The 18,613-nt window shown below is 37.7% G+C and overlaps 1 protein-coding gene across 1 annotated transcript in view; it reads right to left on the reverse strand.

Annotated features, from left to right (window-relative positions):
- SYNE1 (spectrin repeat containing nuclear envelope protein 1) overlaps positions 1-18,613 on the reverse strand; it is a 387,878-nt gene that overhangs the window by 268,891 nt on the left and 100,374 nt on the right. Inside the window, exons 11-16 of the mRNA XM_081094059.1 lie at positions 16,631-16,681; positions 15,699-15,806; positions 13,738-13,875; positions 12,553-12,717; positions 5,590-5,702; positions 4,878-5,046 (exon numbers count right to left, since the gene is read on the reverse strand). Of these exons, the coding sequence (XP_080950185.1) occupies positions 4,878-5,046; positions 5,590-5,702; positions 12,553-12,717; positions 13,738-13,875; positions 15,699-15,806; positions 16,631-16,681 (744 nt within the window). The remainder of the gene's footprint in view (positions 1-4,877; positions 5,047-5,589; positions 5,703-12,552; positions 12,718-13,737; positions 13,876-15,698; positions 15,807-16,630; positions 16,682-18,613) is intronic.

Here is an 18,613-nt window from a genome sequence, read left to right on the forward strand (position 1 = left end):
AGGGGTCCTATGATGAATACTTTATTCAATAATTTTAATAGGCTTCATTATTTTTGTGTGAGAATAAAGTAATTCCACCATAGTCTGGTTGGCTGGTTAGTCAGCCTGATGTGCTACTTTTTTAACCTCTCCCTGCTCCCCAACTGGAGAAAAAGTAATTTACTGTAATTTACATTTTTAGTAACTTAATCAAATAAGCAAGTCATGATTTGATTTTTTTTAAAGGAAAATTACACCTAATCTTCAAGACACTGTAAGAAATTGAAAAGATAAATATCTCTGGGAAAGTTTTAAAAACAGCCTTTAGTTTGGGCAAAAACTTCAAGAAGCTAATGGGAAAATTGTTACAAGTGCCAAAGAAATGGGAAATCGTGCCTCTACTGGACAGAAAGACTTAATTAGGCTTTTGCTGGAGCAATTTAGAAACAAATTGAAAATGAAGAAGAGAGAAAAGTTTTTTCTAGTTTTATTTCTGGTCAAAGGGGGGGGGAGGGAATGTTTTAAGAATTTTATTAATACTGTAGGGTTTTATTAAAGTTTTTTTCAGCTTTCCCATGAGGAAAGCTAAACAGTTTTTAGAGGACAATGCTTTCTTTGTTATTTTACTTTTTAATTGTTCCATTTATCTTGATTCTTTTTTCTGGATATTTAGTAAATCCACTTAGTAATATGAATTATTTTGTCTGTTAGAATTACTTTAGCAGGAAGAGTGCCAAACCTTTTTACTGTGAGCTATCTAGAGACAATCTCTCAGATTTTGCAAAAGTAAACACAAATGCGTGTTTAAAATAACAGGGACAGGATTCCTTTATTTCTTTCAAAATAAGGTTTACATTTGGATGTCAAGTTGAACAAAAAAGCTGCATTAGTCAGTAGACATTTAAAGAAAAATAAGATACCTCTTTGTGCCACTAAATTCAAAGTCTTAGGGGAAAAGTCTGTATTTCTACTCTCACAAGATAAATATAGGTATAAGAAATAAAAGGCTCATCAATTTCACTCAAAGGGAGCTAAGCCAGATAATTTAAGATTTAAAAAATCAATTCTGAGGAGTGGTTTCATCAGAATTGTCTATGTACATTAATGAAATAATCATAAACAATAAAATAAATGTTCATATTATTTATGTTGCATTCACACAGTCCAAAGTTCCCAGAGCTCTTCTTTTATTTTATGTGAAAGAACAAAATGTTATCCTATTTTTTCCAGAGTAAAATTGAAGCATGTGTTAACCAACAGGGTCATATTAAGAACAACTCTGAGAGCAAGAACCAAATCGGTCATCTTCTGATTTTCATTATAGTATGTAATCTCTTTCAGTAGCCTAAATTATTCAACAAGCATTTGTGAAGTATTTTCCAGGAATATATCAAGTACTTACCAGCTGCAGGCCATGTACCTGGTACAAGAAGTTATAGAAAGCACATTCTCTAATTTTCTAACCTTTAAAAAAAAGTATCTTTTTTTTAGATGAGTAAGATTGAATTGAGTCTGTTTCTGTTGTTTGTTCTTCTATTCTGTTCTTTAGATTCTGCATATAAGTGAAATCATGTGGTATTTGTCTTTCTCTGTCTGACTTATAATACTTAGCATAGTATCCGCTAAATCCATCCATGCCGTTGCAAATGGTCAGAGTTCATTCTTTCTTATGGCCGTGTGATATTCCATTGTGTATATGCACCACGACTTTTTATTCACTTATCTATTGATGGGCACTTGGGTTGCTTTCATATCTTGGTTAATGTAAATAATGCAATGAACACTTACATGCAGAATCTAAATAACAAAATATAAATGAAAAAACAAAACAAAAACAGACTCAATAGAAAGTGATGGTTGCCAAAGAACAAGGTGTTTGGGAGACTGGGTGAAAAAGTGAAGGGATTAAGAAATACAAATTAGGCCCAGCCAGCGTGGCTCAGGGGTTGAGCACTGACCTATGAATCAGGAGGCCACGGTTCAATTCCCATTCAGGGCACATGCCCAGATTGTGGGCTAGATCCCCGGTGTGGGGTGTGCCCAATTTAATTGAAAAATAAATTTTTAAAAGATTTAATTGAGAATTCAGACTAAGGCAAAGATAATTATGGAAATTTTACATCCTGAATATTATTTTGGTTATTAGGAGAAACTGCAGCATATGGTTCACTACAGTAAATTATTTTTAGAAAACAAGGAAAGGATTATATTTAAGAACCTGATTTCTAATTATATTGAAAGTCTTTATACTCTTTGAAATAGTCTGTTTTAAAGAGAGTGATTTTCCTCCAAACTCCAAAAGGATCAGAGAGTGTCTGTGGGGTGTCAGGTAGAAGTAAAACAGTGTGTGTCAGTCTTTGTTCCTTAGAAAATTCCTATTATTATTATTTTTATTATTATCATCATTATTAAACTAGAGGCCCGGTGCATAGATTCATGCACGGTGGGGTCCCTCAGCCTGGCATGTGGCCTCTTGCAATCCAGGACCCCTTGGGGGATTTTGGACTCCCGGTTTTGGCCTGATACCCACAGGTCAGGCCAAGGGACCCCACCGGTGCACAAATCCATGCACTGGGCCTCTAGTATGCATATAAGATCTTTGGTTAATCTCTTCCCACCCTCCCCTCCTCCCCCATACCCTCTGAGATTCATCAGTCAGTTCCATGTTTCCATGCCTCTGTGTTGAGCGTCTGCCCCCTGGTGGTCAGTGCGCGTCATAGCTACCGGTCGAACGGTCAAATGGTCGCTTAGGCTTTTGTATATGTAGATTTAGGAAAAAGTGGGTCTTCTAGAATCAAGCTATTTATAAAGTGACATGGGTAGTAAGGAGCTGAGCCATGCTTCAACACCTTTCTGTGTGATGGTGGCCAAGCTTCCATAAGGTCCCCATCTGACCTCGCCCTGCCCTAAATCCATGTTGCCTATAACAGAAATAGTAGGAACTATCAGTCTACAGTGTGAAAGTGGAAAATATTGTCAATATGGACCAATACTAAATGGAACTAATATTTATGTGAGTTACAATTCTTTAGTTCTTTTAGCTATAAGAAATCATTTTGATGATTTGGTCTATTAAAGTTAAAAATTATTTTCTCACAGACAATTTTGTTAGTAAAGTTTACTGCTTAAGCACAAGGGCTTTTGAGTAGGAAAGAGATGGATTCAAATCCTGACTCCACTCCTTACCAACTAGGCCATCGGAGCATGTGACTTAAGCGTTCCGTCTTTGTTTCCTTGGGGAAACAAAATGAAAACCCTTCGCAAATGACAAATTTTCAATCTTCAAAAGTTATTCAAACTGTTAAAAAATGCCGTAAAGCCCCTTTTGGGAAATAAGTATGAGTGATAAATAGGTCTTTTTCACAGGGCATAAGAATATTAGGACATGTTCATTGAAACCTGCTATGTTTGTAGAGTAACTAGCAATTTTACAAATGACTGACTTAGAAAGCAGTTTAAAGTGAGCTGTATGGTGAACTTTATGGACTGGCAGAAAATACTGCTTTTTTAAAAATCATTGGTAACAACTCTCCACTTACAAACCTTTCACTTGAGGAAGTCAAAGAGAATTACTAACATCGTTGTGTTGAACATTAACCTGGTGCAACACTCCTATTGGGCATTTCAATCTGACTGGTCGTCCTTAAATAGCTGGAAAAAGACGAATCCTGAATAATTACCTACTGAGTTCAGAGTGTATCATTTATATGACTAAACCCAAATACATAAATACATATCTGTATTTAATATTTAAAAGTCTGATGGAAGTACTTGCAGTTAAAAAATATAGATTTTTGTATTGCTTTTCAAAATAATTCAAAATGAATAAGGGAACATACAACAGAGTTCACATTTTGACAATTATTTCTGAGACAATAAATTAAATCAAAAGAAATATTTTACCACAAACCTGTTAAACCTTTTCCTCCCTAAATGCACGTTGTTCATTTATCACTTAGAAAATGAAATTGAAATGTAGCAAAATGTTTTATGGTTCTAGAATGCTTCTTCAATAAAGACATGGTTTCAACAACTATCAATCATGTCAATTACACAGTTACTGTGACTGGTAGGTAACATATGGGCCTACATTTTGAATTTATTAATTTATTATTTAGAATTTGTGATTAAACATCAATGGAACAAGTCAGAACTGAGATGTTCTATTAACATTTCTTTCGGAGAAAATTTGTATTTTTAATAAATTTGGGGGGTGGGTGTTTAAGAGAAATAAGGTGCCTTCGATAATTATAATTCTCTAATTACATGTAAATGGAAACTCCTAGTTATAGACCAACCTAATTCCTTCATTAGTACAGGACTACTATTCTATCTAAATAACCTAAAATATGAGATAATCTTTACTGAAAACCCAAAATATGAGATAATCTTTAAAAATTAAATTGGTACAGAGATTTACAAATTTTTACTTTTCCTGGGTGCACACAAGAAGCAAAAATGCTCAGGGAATAACCCTAAAAAAGACATGCTGGACCTAATCTAAAAAAAAAAAAATTGTTTACAACAATTGAGAATTGTTCTCCAAGACTGGGTTTTAGAAGACAAGAAGATAACCTTTAAGTATGTTCACTCTGTTTCAATGGTGAGCTCACAGTCAAAGTCATGGGTATACAATACAAAAACTTTTCTTTTTTAAGCAATAAAGTCAGTCACAATGGTTCAATACGGTTAATGCAGCAAAATCTTTTATATTTCTGAAGACTTCAGTTGTATATTTCAGATGGCAATGAATAGCTCACAAACTTCTATGGAGCCCCTTTAACACACTGGAAGCCTTCATGTTTCAACCCAAGATGAAGTTATCAGCTACACTGGCCAGTACTCAGTGCGACATCCCCGGCCCTCTGATCCCGCCACCAAGCACCGGGGACACTTACAATGTAGTTCTGCAGCAGCAGCTCCACCGACTCTCTCCTCCCGTATTTGATGATCCAAGACTTCAGCTTCGACTCTGCAAGAACCAGCAGTGAGAGCAGACGGTACTTTAATTCTAGAAATTCCATTTTCATTAAGTGCAGTTCTGATGTGGAGGAAACGAAATGAAACCTAGAAATAAAACAAGGAGAATGCACAGAATGTAACTAAGTAACAGAGCGGGGCTTACTTAACCTGTCACAGTCCGGGAGGAATCTAATGCAGGCACCGGGTCTTCTAAACTCTGGCTGATCGATCACTATCTGGAGATCAGATTCCTTTTTCTGGCTCTGGGTTTAAAGGCGAATCGGGATTGAGTGAAGCCTTTGATATAGCTCTTTCCCCTGCCAGCATCTCTCATCTGTTTCTTTTATACACTGTTCTTGCAATATTACATAATGTTCCTCACAGCCCTGAATAAAAATACAGCCTCTGAAGAAACCAGTTCTGTGATTTCCAGGCTCTGAACACAAGCAGGTTAACTCTTTAATTAATGATACGTTAGCATGCTGGCATGCTTTAGCATATGTTATGGGAGTCCAATTTTACTCTACCAAATGTAAGCCTTTCTGTACAAGAAAATACAAATGCATTAAAAAAAAAAAAAGGAAAAGCGATGAAAAAAGCATTCACTGAGCATTTTACAAAGAGGCTTCATCTAAGACATCTGCTTACCTCTCGGCCATGTCCTCTAGCTGGTCAGGTGGCACTGGGATCCCGTTGACCGACCGGGTCCGGTAGATTTCATGGAAGGCTCTTTTGTGGGCATCTGTGTTTTGAAGCAGATCCTAAGATATGGTTTAAGAAAAAAATAATAAAAAAAATGAGGCAACATGTTCACAGGAGGCTAAGAAGCATAATTTGCAGCCTGCACCAATGAGTCAATGTGTTCGACAATTTGATGCTGTTGCCACATCCACATGGGGCTCGGCGCCTGTCGCAGGCTTTCCCCTCGCACAGGAACCCGTGCTGGTCTGCACGGCCCCGGCTAGCGCTGCGTCTAACGATCATGGCATCTTTTAAACACACATGCCACTCGCACAGCAATGCATTCACACGTTTTAAAGGTACATGAGCTAAAGGGAAATGGCATGATTGCCACACACAGTGATTTGGTGGCATTTTTCTCCTCCCTGGAATTTGAGATATGCTGGTTTTTAAACGCTTAACACTAAGTACAACTAGTTTAACCCTTTAACGGCAAAAAAATATTAAATGCTATGGTTTTTTTATTTTGAATGCATGCAAGCTATCATAAAGTGATATTTGCTTGCCATCTAAAGTAAGTTGACTATATTACAACATTTTATGAAAATACCTTTATGGTTGGAAGATTTCAAGTAAGCACAGGGAATTTCCCATAGATATCACATGTTAAGTTTGTAAGTATTCTTTGCAGACTGTATAGAACTCCACAATTTGAATAATTTATTTAGATTAATTTGAATCTCCCTTGGTTTGTTTTCAGAGGTTTTCACTGTCAACAGACTTATTTATATAAGGATTTACATGAATTTCACAATTTCTAGCCAATTGTAAAGCAAGACAGAGGTGAACAATTTCATGCCATATATTCTAGAGCCTCGTTTATTTCTCAACAGCAGAATAAATACTCAACAGCTTGTCACTCACTGAAAAGTAAGACACCTGAGTCCACCAGAGTGATATGTTTAAGTGAATATTGTTCCTCCCACACCAGGATTTAGTGGATTAATTGGAGAAAACAGAAGCAAAAAAAAAAAAAAAAGAGCCTAAAGCCTTATGAGAAACACTTGATGGGAGGAAAGACTGAAAGGCTCTCATGCTCTAAATTAAAATGTTTGAAGTCATATGTGTTTGTTGACATACGTGACATTAATTTTGGGGCAGGATATTAATTTTTACATTGTAGAAAAAGCCAGGGGCAAACTATTTCTATCCTGACATACTGGTATTTGGCTGTATCTATGTTTTATATTTGGCTGTATCTATGTTTTAACTTGCTTTGAGTCTGTAGGTAACTGCACAGATGCTCACACATCTCTCTCTCCCAGAAAGAGGGCAGTACGTGCGGCCAAGCTGGTCCAGAGGAGAGAGGACTGTCCTGGAGCAGCTACTGCTGTATTTCAGTCACTCTCTACCTCCCTTCTATGATCCAGACACATTTCTATGTCAAATCTGCTTTATCATTTCTCTGTCTGAACTGATAAGAATTCCATTTCCCAGTTACTCAGTCCCCAAATCAGTGTCATGTCTGACTCCCCTTCCTTCATAATCAATATCTAATGCTGAAAATTTTCTTTGCTCTGACCTAAAATTTTATTCAGAATCTGACCATTTCTCACCATCTCCACAACGACCACTCTGGTTCTGGTGACTCTATTTGGATTATTGAAACTGGTTAAGTGGCTCCTACCCTTTAACCCAATCTATTCTCACACAGCAGCCAGGGTGATGCCATTAAAAAAGTGGTAATAATTGCCCTGGCTGGTGTGGCTCAATTGGTTGGGCATCATCCTATGTACACCATGAGCTTGCCAGTTCAATGACTAATTGATGTTATGCTCTCACATAAATGTCTCTCTCTCTCTCTCTCTCTTTCTCTCTCTCTCTTTCTCCCCTCCATTTCCATTTCCCTTCCTCTCTTTCTAAAAATAAATAAACTATTAAAATATTTTTTAAAAAGTGATAATATCATTCCTCTGGTAAGAAAGTAGATGGGTAAAGATGGTTAGGATATGACAGAGAAAACCAACAATGCCAAAAGCACAATTAAGGAGAGTGAGAAGGTGCAAAGAAACAACATGGAGCAAACATAGGGGCTTAACTGTGGGCACAGAAAAGATTACCAAAAACTAGAAGAGACAATTTTGAACAATTTTCTGACAATAATTTTGAAAAGTTAGGCAAATGGCACAAATTCTTAGAAAACACGAATGAGCAATATTGACCCAATTAAAAATTTGGAAGCTTGGATATTTCTAAAACCATTTTTAGAAGCTGGGAACACAAGAGAGAAAAACAAGCAATGAAGTTGCCCTTATGGAGCTGAGATGACAGTGTAGGAAATCAAGCAATAAATGAGGTAAATGATTAAAACAGTAGTTACAACGAAGGGGGAAAGAGAGTGTAATTTCAAAGAGGTGGCCACGAAAGTGTGGACTGTAAGGTAACCTTCCTATAAAGGCCCAAAGGAGACAAAGAGGCACATCATGGGAATATAAGTGGGAGAACGTTTCAAGTCAAGGGGGAGAACATTCCAGAGTGATGGCAAGGGCAAAGGCCTTGAGGTGGGAATGTGCTTGCCTGTGTGATGTCATCTTTTCAGTGAGCTTCCACTGACTGCCCTACTTAAAAATGCAACACCACTTAATACTTCCTGTCCTTTTGGCTTCTACTCAAACATTCATTTATTATGTTTATTATTGCTGATCTTCCTCCTCTCACTAGAAGTTAAGTTACATAAGGGTAGGGCTTTTTGCCTATTTTGCTCATGGGTGTATCACAAATGCTTAGAACACTGCTTTGCACATAATAAATATTGTGGAAAGACTAGAAAGCCAGAGCCATAGGAAGAGAAAGAAAACTAGGAAACCAAATGAAGAAAGTGCGTCGAGGATAAAGGGGTAACTGTGTAAAATGATTCTGATAGTGATACCACTGGAATTAGCTAATTAATAATAGGAAAGAAGCAAAAGGAATGCCAGATATTATAGGCATGTCATTTGGGGCAGCTTCACTTGTGAAGTTTCAATTTCACATTCCCCATGGGATACTGGCCTAGTCCCTGCAAAACACTAGGGGAAGAAATCCAACAAAGAGAAGACAGACACATGCCCAGTAACGTTGGGGTGACATAGAAAAGGTATTTGGCTGTCAATAACATCTGGGAACAGAGATGGTTGACCAGAATGGGTGTGGCCACTGCAAGTTCATCAACATTTAGAGATATATATCTATCTCTATCTCTATCTCTATCTCTATCTCTATCTCTATCTCTATCTCTATCTCTATCTCTATCTCTATCTATCTTTATCCATCTCTATCTCTATCTATCTATATCTAAAAGGAATTCTATCTCTTGTTGCTTTTGTTGCTTGGAGTACACTCTTTTGATTCTCCTGTATTTGCCCCTATGGTCCACAGCTATTTGAACCCCACACACAATGGATTCACAGACTTTAGTGGGGAAACCAGGCAAACTAGCCTGATGCTGGACTGGACCCTGCACCAACATTGAAAGGGAGCTCTGAACGCTGACTCTGATTTCAGCTCTACCAAAGCCCCAGCTACTGAAGTCCAGTCTCTTCTATGACTGGACTAAGGGAAATGGACACTTGAAAACTCAGAGGTGTAATTCCACAGAAATAAAGGTTCCTACAATATCTCATCTTCCCATGAGGAACTCCGGAAATGCTTATCCTAGCCTTACCAAGAACCCCGCCCCCACGAGCAACCTGGGGAGACAAGCCCCTCTCCTATTCTGTAACAACAGGGGAGGTAATATGAGGCCTGAGAACTGGCCACTGAGTGAGGATCAAGGAGATCCCTGCTTGGGATGGACAGCATTGCTAGGGATAATTTGGTTGGAATGGGTTCTGGGAAGAATGGGGGAAGAGTGTTTTGGAGCCAAAATGAAAGCATAGACAACTCTTTCCAAGAGCTTTGCTGTTGTAAAAGGAAAGAGGAAAAATGGGCAGTAGCCAGATGGGAAAGTATAGTTAGGAAAGAGACACGTTTTCTTTATTTTATTTTTTTAAAGAAAAAGAATTTTTAAGATGAGAGAAATAGCAGCCTATTTTATGAGGGTAGGAAATATCCAGCAAAAGAGAGAGAAAAGCCACAGAGAAGGGGAGCCCTCGGGGAGCTGCCCTCTGCAGAGGAGCAGGGAGGATGGGATCTAGTGCATGTGGGGCGGGTGGGCCTTCGCTCGGAGCACAGATGGTCCACCCATAGTAACAGAAGTGAGGACGGAGATTCAAGCACAGATGCCCGTAGGTGGGATGCTGTGGTCGTGGGAGCTTGCGGAAATTCTTTTTTGATGGCTTCTATTTTCCCAGAGAAATAGGAAGCCCTGTCAGCAGCTAAGAGTAAGGAGAGGGGAGGAGGTGTGGAAGGTTTGAGGAGACAAGGTATGAAATAGCTGTCCCCGGAATGGAGAGGGAATGGAGTCGGGAAATGCCTTTGGAGTGCCAGGCAGCTTGAAGGGCCCACCTGGGTGAGTCATCGCGCCCGGGGTGAGTTTCTGAGCCACAGTCAGCTGCATGTGTGTGGGCAGGAGCTAGGCAGAGCGTGGGCTTTCACCAGGGCTGTGCTTTCACCAGGGGAGTAGGACAAAGTGAGGCCTGGATGAGGTGGGCAGCGTGTGTACAAGGGGTGATCTGAATGACTGAGAACTGAATTTAGCAGAGTACAAAGGGACGTAATTGATGGCACGGGAGGATGCGGGCAGTAAAATGGCAGTAGGATAGGGCACAGAGGAAATGAAGATTTGGGATTGGGGCGATTTTGTGTGGACGGTGAGATGCTGAGACAGGCACATAACCTTTTTCTGCCAAAACTTTACTTACCTGCAAAATGAGAATAATAATACCTATTTCAAATCCCCAATGTCAAGTGCTTAGCAAAATTAAGTACTTATGACTGAAAGATGGCTAAATCCTCAAGTGTAAGTAGCTATGATTATTGTTGTTAGCTTTCTAGATAACTGAGTATTAGGGCATCTGAAAAACAGAAAAGATTATAGAGGTGTAGCTTGTTTTCCAGCATAAGCATGTTTCTACATACATATAAGTTAATTTAAAAAAATAATAAAAAAACATTGGTCAAAACATAACATGAACTCTTGAAAAAATATATTTATCTGAATTCAATTTTCAACGATTGCTTATATAGTAAGTAATGAAAGATTGTCATGTGTTATATTAAAAAATGTGATGAATGTATAAAATCAAGAATTCTAGATCTTGAGGACATATTTAAGTTTTCATGGCATGAGCTGTAATTACTTTGGGACTGGGATGCGGAGATAATATTCTCAAACATTCTTGCTGACATATTGATGAGTCATCTATTGTGCTTTTCTCAATTTACTGCATTTTCAAGTGAGCCCAATATAGCAGAGCAGAGTACTGATACCAAATTGATGAACTGATTTTTCTGCTTTTGAGAAAAGTCTATCATTTTAGTTTTCCTAACCATGATTCACATTTCTCACATTACCAAAGCTTAGCTTACTATAGGCACCTAATAAATATATTTTGAATGAATGAAAATTTACCTTATAATTGACAATTACATTGCTTTATGACTCTACGACTTCAAATACCTATGCCCAGATCTAGTATGAGTTCCTACCTCAGTAAAAAGATCATTCTGGAAACTTGCCTGGAACTTCATCTTAAATTAGCCCCTATCAGCCTCTGCTCGCATCCTATTGTCTTCTCATCCTGTTCCCTAGCTTGCAGTCTAATCCTGTCTGGTTTTCAGTCTCAGATAACCATCATCTCTGATTCCTACCCTTCCCTCCTCCCCACTCCAGTTCACTTCTGGTTTTCATGGTTGTTTACTGCTCTTTGGCAGAGAGATGCTTCCGGCTGCACACTTAGTGGTTGGCACAGGGTCTCTCTCTCTCCAGGGAGCCAGAAGAGACAAGAAGAACCTCAAATCCTATAATCACTGAGAAGACTAACAGCATGCATCCAATTTAAATCCATACCCCATCAGGGGCAGATGCCGCCTAGAGTATACTCTGAATTAAGATTTCTGCTGCATCTTTCATGCTAGTAAACAGCATAGTTAATATTGTAGGGCATTTTCTCTTTGGTGGAGCATTTCAATTAGATGTAAGTCTTTTAATGAACCACAAACACATGCTGTTTCTCAAACCTCTGGATTGGAGGCACCTTCAGCAGTCTCCCTGGTGCATATTAGCTGAATTGACACATTTATCCGCAATCAATATGCATTCTACACTTACTGGTACAACCCTATGGGACTCCTTTTGTATGAAATATTCACATTGTTTAAGCATTGTTTTAATTGTTACAGGATTTACATGAAAACAATTTTGGAATTGTCTTTAGGGTGAACTGCTAATTGCTTAAAGTGGTGTTATTAGTGTAACACTGCTTTAGCATTTCTCCCTATTTTTAATATTCTGGGAATCTCAACATGGACGTGACCTAGGCTTTTCTGGAAGCCAAAATCCAATGAATAACTGTGTAACCAGGTGGGGAAACAACCATCAGCCTGCCTCCACCTGAATGCAATAGCTTGGAACTAGGCAGGTCGCAGTAGAGACTGATCCCATTAATGGGCCCACTCCAAATATGCACGGCGCAATCCTTTATTCCATTCAGCTTATTCTACAGTGAGTTTCAGTTTGGCACTAACGTCATTTTTTGGTGGATATTTTTGTTGTTATGTGACATCTACAAAATCATGACTTCTATAAAAGCAATAACTAAATATTTGTGTTCCGGGTTATTTATAAGACTGAGTTCTGGAAAAGTCACGAAGCCTCGGAGCTGTATATGCAGTGTGACATCTCTGAATCAGTAGGAATGGACGCCCGGGAAGCCCGGTCAGTGTGAGTTCTAAACAGGCCACATCTCCACACCACATTATGCTGGAAGGTCTCCTGATCAGCGTTTTTACCTTGTGCTGCTCACGCTTCCGCTGTATTGTGTTGGCGGTTTCCTCATGGACCTGCTGAATGGTTATTTCCTCCCTCAGGGCCACCTCTGCCCTGTACAACCAGGCACCTATAGTGCCCAGAGGCGCAGGGAGAGATTTATCCAGCTGTATATGCCAATCAAAGAGCTGAAATGCAAAAGAAGAAAGACCGAATTATCTCCAATACCGAGGCAATTCCTAAAATTCCCCCAAATGATTTTAAAGCCTACATAAACCTTTACGTTAATCATTTCAGGTTAACTTAATAAATATAAAGTAAGAAATTATCTGTGTTCAATCTGATGCTTTGAGAATGCGGAGGAAATTGCAGCACAAGGACTGGGGTGCGGACAAGCTCAGGGATGCAGGAATTTATGCACCAGCTCATGTGGATCACCCACATGCCAGTTGCCAGAAAAACCAGGGTCATCGAGACATCTCTGGACGCAGGCAAGTATTCCAGATTCTTTTTATAATTATACAATTCTGAACCGTGTCTGCGTGTCTTCCACTTCAGTCAGTTCTCAAACACCTTTCTCCAGCTTGATGGAATGCCAGGTAGAATGGGGTAAGGTACTTAGAAACTAAGCCAGTATTTGATGAAACTTATGGGAAAAATAGATTATAGAAACAAAGAAAATAGGGAAGTTCAAGGCAAATAGCCCCCTTAGTGATAGAAATGTCACAGGTTTTAAAATCTTGGTCTTTAAGTTTGCAAAAGTTACTGAGCAATTTTCCTTCATGTTCATTGAAGACCAGATAAGAAGATAGGTTAAATTAAAGAATATAAAAATGAATGTGAATATGGGGAGATTATTAACTATTGATGAAACATGATTATGGAAAATGGAGAAGTTGTGAAGGCTCCAGTGTTAAACAACCCAGAGTTAATTTGTGTAAAGTGGGAAGTAGCCCTCATGGTCTTCCAAGATTTCAGTCTGTCATGTGGTCAATGGTGACAGCCCATGTAGGGCAGGCGAGGCAGGACAGGTGTTATATTAGCACTTCCATTAACTTACAGGACAAAGATTTTCCCACAGGAAAGCCTTTCCTACCTCAGGCAGAGGCAGGGGACCTGATGCAACATCACAGTGTAGAAAAGGATGATGGAAAATGTTCTTGACTAAACTACGTGAGCCCCATGGAGTTAATCGTGGGGGAACTCACCCTGGAGGACACTCGATCCCAGGACTGTTTCACCAATGCTTGGTCAAGTGACAATTTACCGTCTCTCTGTAATGGTTGTATTAAATGTTCAATCTGTTTCCTTTTCATTTCATATTGGACTCTGAAGTGCTTGAATGACTAGAAGAGGAAAAACAGCAACAACATGGCAACGAGTCAAAAAAAGCAAAGGAAACTACATTTCCTAAATAACAACCTTTTATATTTGGATAACACTCAATATATGTTGTTGATAATAACAATAACAGACATGATAAGAATAGCAGCTACCATTCATCATGCCCTGACCATGAACCAGGCCCCAGGCTAAGTACTTTCTACACATTTTATAGTAAATGAACACATCCTAAAAGGTGACTCCATGTTCACATGTGAATTGAAAATACCACTAACATGTGTACTGATGTTAAAGAACATGAGGCTGGCCCTACAGAATTTAACAGATAACAAACACGTCTAAAAGAATGTCCAAATCTCAGAGTGAACACACATGTAAATCTACATAAAGGACACTGGGGGGAGATGGTGCGTCAATATTTTACCACAGGGACTCCTATTAAACTTAATGTAATAAAAAATTACCAAAACATGAAATCAATCTTCAATGTTATTCCACAAAATTCTATACATGGAAAAACTGGAAAATACACTATTATTTGAAAGTGGAAACAGAGAGAAAATGTTGATGACACACAAACCCACAAACAAAAGGAAATGTTCCCTCTGTTCAGATTTCAGATGATCTCTAACCCTATTTCACAAAACTGGTGATCATACTAGCCCAGAGGAGTGTTTCTGTTCTGTGCTTTTCTAATCCTGTGGTTCTGATTTACAAAATAGCACCTGTGCAACAGGTACTTTTACAATGTGAAATTTCGTTTATGACAATTTACGCTAAAACTAAAACTCACTAATGGACCAAATAAGTACATGTACGCCATCCTTGCATTTCTATTCTCCATTTACTGGTTTAATCATTTATTTTAATGGAGCTCGTCCCAGAAAATTTTATTTTTTGGGGGAAAAGATTACATTGAATTTCAAAGCAAAAAAAAAAAAAGCATATCCTACACATTGTCTGCTTTGCCAACTTTATCCAATGTCGTATCAGTGGCATCATCCATCTAAATTCAGGCACACTTTGTAGATATGGTTATAGGAAGTCACACACTAACACAATAGACAAATCTTTTATTGTTTGCCATGTTGACTCTCTCACATCATGATACCTTTTTTTGTAGTGCAGATGATTGAAATATAATGTACACGATAGTATAGCTTTGCTACTAAAATGCAACACTACCTTAAATGTGAGGAAAATGTCAGTGCTGCAGAGAATAAGTCACAATTTCGTTGGGAAACCTGTCGCATGATTTTGTGCCTTGGAGGTAGAAACTGGAAGCCACGTCCAGTTAATAACAGTGTAACATGACTGGGGCAAACAACCACCAGCCTGGCCTCACCTGAATGCAATCGTGTGGAACTAGGCAGGTGGCTGTAGAAACTGATCCCATTAATGGGCCCATTCCAAATACGTGCGGCACAATCCTGTATTCAATTCCTCTTATTCTATAGTATTTTTAAATTTGGTACTGAAACCATTTTTTGGTGGATTTCTTTTGTTGTTACGTGAATCTGCAAAATCATGACTTCTTTAAAAACAACTAGGTATTTGTGTTCTGGGTTATTTATAAGATTCTGAGTTCTGGAAAAGTCACGCAGCCTCAGAGCTGTATACACAGTGTGGACCCACCCAATTCAAACCACTTATTTATGTAGAAACACAATTATTAAATCACACGCAAGCAAGATAATGCGCATGATTTCTTTATGGACTTTTTTTCATTCATATCACTGGAAATATTAAACATAGATTAAATGACATATATGAATCTTACTCATGCAAAGCTTTTAAAAACTGAAGTCTCTTTTTCATGCATTACCTGATATTTATCCTGCAAGTTTGCTTCTATCATCTGTGCCCTTGTCAAATCTCTTTCGAATTGCTCTATCCAAACTTTTGTTTCCTTCAGCATTAGCCTGTCTTCTCTCTAGGAACCGGCAGATGTTATAATTTTATTAGAAACTGTGCATTTAATTGCTGATTAATACCAGATTGATCCTAGAGTAGACGTAATATTCAATCATTCAATTGTCTCTGAAAACTCTTCTCTCTCCCCACCATCATGCCTTATTGGAGAATAAAAATCAAGAGTGAATTCTGTAAAAGTACATTAATTTTATTTGAATACTAAAATTATCTCTATTTTTTCTCTCAAAAACACACACACACATTAATTTAATTAAGAAAATGTTTACAAAAAGGGAATGTCTTAAAGGGAATGGTTGAAGTAGAAAAGCATATCGGGTGTATTCCCAAAAAGAAAATTTTACTAAACCGTATGAACTTTACTAAACCATGTGACCCAATATTGGGCAGAAGAGATGCGATTCACTCAGGATTATAAATTAACTGAACACTTACCTATTTCAATTAATGACTTCCTTCTTAATTATTTAAAATATTAAAAAGTCTTTAATTTTATTTTCCATTTCAAATATAATAAAAACAAATCTTATCACTGTAAGGTTTCATTTTTATTAGTGCTATTAAGTGTTATTCAAGAGGCATTAATTGATGTCATATATTTAAAGATTAGTGGAAAAGTCTATGGGAGTGGCTTAGACTGTAATTAACATTCTACAATAATTACATGTGTTATTTGTTCTAATAGAAAGGAAAAGAAAACAACAGAATTAAGGTATTAAAAGAAACGTGTATATAAAAGCAAATACATGCAAAAGAATGGCTAACTAACTATGGAATGGAGGATGCTTGAAAGAAGTCACTAATTCAAGATTACTTAAATCTTACCTTAAGATTTTGGATAGAATTTGCAAAAAGTAGGAAATCTGGAAATATTTCCTAACAATATGAAAAGATAATATATAGGAAAATAATATAAATCAGGGACAAAATTATATAGGAAACAAGAAAAGAACAATGGGGAAGCATTTGTCTATAAATAAATAGTAATTTTAAGGGTATAGTTACTTTAAGATGTTTTTCATAGTTTTTTAAAAGTATCTTTTTATTGACTTCAGAGAGGAAGGAAGAGGGAGAGAGAGATAGAAACATCCATGACGAGAGAGAATCATGAATTGGCTGCCTCCTGCACGCCCCCTACTGGGGACTGAGCCCACAACCCAGGCATGTGCCCTTGACCGGAATGGAACCTGGGACCTCTCAGTTCACAGGCCGACGCGCTATCCACTGAGCCAAACTGGCTAGGGCTTCATAAGTATTTTTGTGTGTGTTTTTGTTTTGTTTTCATAGCTTTTGAAGCATCAAATGTTTGAATCTAAAAAGGCAATGTAGTATTCTGGCATTTGATGTTTTCATTTTAATTTGTAATAGTCATATATGGCAATATATGCATTTTATAAATGTCTTTTATAAATGCATTTTGAAATTTTAAACTTTTTAAAAGAATAATGTAGCCTGGCCGGCACGGCTCAGCATTTGAGCGTCAACTGTAGACCTGGAGGTCATAGTTTGCTTCCCCGTCAGGGCACAGGCCGGGTTGTAGGTTCGATCCTCAGTGCAGGGTGTGCAGGAGGCAGCCAATCAATGATTCTCATCGTTGATGTTTCTGTTTCTCTCTCCCTTCCTCTTTGAAATCAATAAAAAATAATAATAAATGAAAAAGAACAATGTCAAGAAAAGGTGTGTGGATTTATTTTTTTTTCTCTCTAAAAATATGATCAGAGTATGCATCCCTCTCTGTCTCTACATCAACAATTAAGGCTATGCTGTGCTTCTGAAAGCAGCCAGTAATATTTGCTGCAATGAGAGAAGGAATAAGTGATAAACAACTGAATATTTAATTGGTGAGACACATGGATCAAAAGGACTATTTTTTAAAAAAAATTTACCATTGAGTACTGATTATCCAAGGAATATCTTTAGCTAAAAGTTTCTTTATCTGTTTTATTGATTGAGGTAGAAAAATTATTGTGTATATTCCAAGAAAGAAAATTTCATTTAAAATGGTATCTAATTTAAATAAAATTATTTAAATAAATTCATAAAGAGGACATAGAAATCAATTACACCCAAAATGGAAGCCTGGTAGCACTATTTACTAAGACTTGCGTAGACAAGTACTGAGTGTTTGAAGTGATGGCATCAATAGCCCCCACAGGGATAGTCTATAAAATCTTCATGGTTCATGAGGCAGCATTAGGAGGTCATTTAGCTTCATTAAATGACTTTACATCATGAAAATATACATTTTTCTACTCAAAATAATCATTTTAGGTGGTTATGCCCAACTTCACAAATGCCACCTTAAAAGGCGCAAAGTTTAAAATATATATTTTCTCGAAATTAATTTCTGAAATAACCCTGTAGAAATCATCCGCATCCACTTTTTAGGGAAGGGACAGAGGATATTTTTAAAAGAGCAATCAGAACTTTTTTTTCAGATAATGAGAATGAGCTCAGGGAAATAAAGCCTCTTTAGCAAAGTACATTAACAAGCTTATGCCAGGAGTGTGTGTGCGTGTTTCAGGTCTCTAAGGGTTTTTGTTTTAAATTCCTGTTCGTGAGCATTAGGAAAGCACCCCCTTTTGTTCCTCAGACTTTCCCAGCCACCAAATTTACTCATCCAGAGAGATGATTGATGTCAGAAATTAAAATACTACGAACTCTAAAACCAGATCAGAAATAAATCCAATTGGGTAACATAAAGACGTTAGATTTGAAAATCAGAGGGGAAGCTGGTTTTCTCGATGCTGTGTTGTCTAAAGTGCTTTCTTTAGAGTTTCTCATTTACATAGCAGCACCCCTGCCTGA

This window comes from Myotis nattereri (assembly GCF_964212035.1).
Source record: "Myotis nattereri genome assembly, chromosome: 6".
In the NCBI taxonomy this organism is placed as follows: Eukaryota; Metazoa; Chordata; class Mammalia; order Chiroptera; family Vespertilionidae; genus Myotis; species Myotis nattereri.